At 40.5% G+C, this 1465-nt stretch overlaps 1 protein-coding gene across 1 annotated transcript; it reads left to right on the forward strand.

Moving 5' to 3' along the window:
* Positions 1 to 206: 206 nt before the first annotated feature.
* On the forward strand, positions 207 to 1098 carry LOC106632724 (putative C-type lectin domain family 20 member A; the record flags this gene model as incomplete). The annotated part of the gene is made up of 2 exons (XM_014331213.2): positions 207 to 768; positions 860 to 1098. Coding segments are annotated over exons 1-2 (567 nt in total), but the record flags the coding sequence as incomplete, so codon positions are not given.
* Positions 1099 to 1465: the final 367 nt, after the last annotated feature.

The following is a 1465-nucleotide window of genomic DNA, read 5'->3' on the forward strand; positions in this document are numbered from 1 at the left end:
GAAGTACAGGATCTGAAATGTACTCTGAGTAAGAGAAAAAGTAACTTTAGTCTCTTTTATGTCTTTGTATGTGATAAGCCCCACTGATGGATACACCATAGTAAGTTTGAGATTTGAAGGCTCACAGTGATGGAAATTACAAACTTTAGGACATTTACTGCCCACATGTTTTGAAAATGCAAGGAGTAAAAAGTACAGATACTAGTTTAAAAAATTGTGAAGAAAAGTAAAAATAAAAACTCAAGTAAAGTATAGGTGCCTTAGAATTGTACAAAAATAAGGTAATTGGCTAGATGGTTGCGATTTTTATTTTTTGTGAATTTGCCTTTTCAGTGATTTGTCTAACAGCCCAGTTTCCACAATAAAAACTTTCATTTCTCTCAGGAGGACTTTCCACTCTTCCTCCCCACTCCAGAGAATACCACTTTGTGAACCAGACAATGACCTGGACTGAAGCTCAGAGTTACTGCAGAGAACACTTCACTGACTTGGTCACCATCTACAACAGCAACATCAACCAACTGCTTTTCTCAAAGGGACCAAAGACCAAAACATGGGCTTGGATAGGGCTCTATGATGATCGTTACAGCTGGAAGTGGTCCATGGAGGGAAAACTTTTTTATGTTGGCAGTAAAAATGAATTTTTGATCTGGGCTAACAGCCAACCAGACTGTGTATATGCAAAGGAATACTGTGTGGCTCTTCAGGGACAAACACAGATGAATGATAGACCCTGTGGAGCTTCTTACCCTTTCCTGTGTTACAATGGTAGGAAAAACATTTGTTGCCATAGTTATCCCTACAATTTTATGAGATTCATAACGTGGTTCAAAATTCATCCTTTTTTAATCTTTTACAGCCAAAAACAAAAGTTACATCTTAGTGAATGAGAGCCGCTCCTGGTCAGCGGCTCAGTCGTACTGCAGGACATACCACACAGACCTGACCAGTATAAGAAGCAAAGAGGAGAAATCCAACATCACGCTCACTTTGAATGGATCAGGGGTTCAGTATGTGTGGATTGGTCTCTACAGGGATCCCTGGTCCTTCTGGTCTGACAACACAACCTCCACATTCACTAACTGGATGTCTGGTCAGCCTAGTAACTATTATCCACCTGAGGACTGTGGATCAGTTTATTTAAAGACAGGGGAATGGGCTGATGATGACTGCAGCAACAGTAACTATGTTTTCTGTTTCACAGGTGAGGTCCAGAATGCAAACACTGTAAGATCCTGTCATCATGTAAAACACTAATGTTTGTGTTGTTATATGTGGTTCATTTGTAGCAGTGACAAAGCAAACAGTGGTGAAAATGAAGCTTCAGTCAGAGGCAGACATGCACAGCACAGAGATCCAGCAGCAGGTTTCACAGCAGGTCAGCAGTTCAGTCACCAACACAAACTTGACACAAGTTCAAACTATGCTTCATGTTTTTCATCATCTGCACATTTTGTCCAGCTGT

The sequence above is a fragment of the Haplochromis burtoni genome, unplaced genomic scaffold (assembly GCF_018398535.1).
Source record: "Haplochromis burtoni strain Fernald_Lab_line unplaced genomic scaffold, NCSU_Asbu1 Contig_1618, whole genome shotgun sequence".
Taxonomy (NCBI): Eukaryota; Metazoa; Chordata; class Actinopteri; order Cichliformes; family Cichlidae; genus Haplochromis; species Haplochromis burtoni.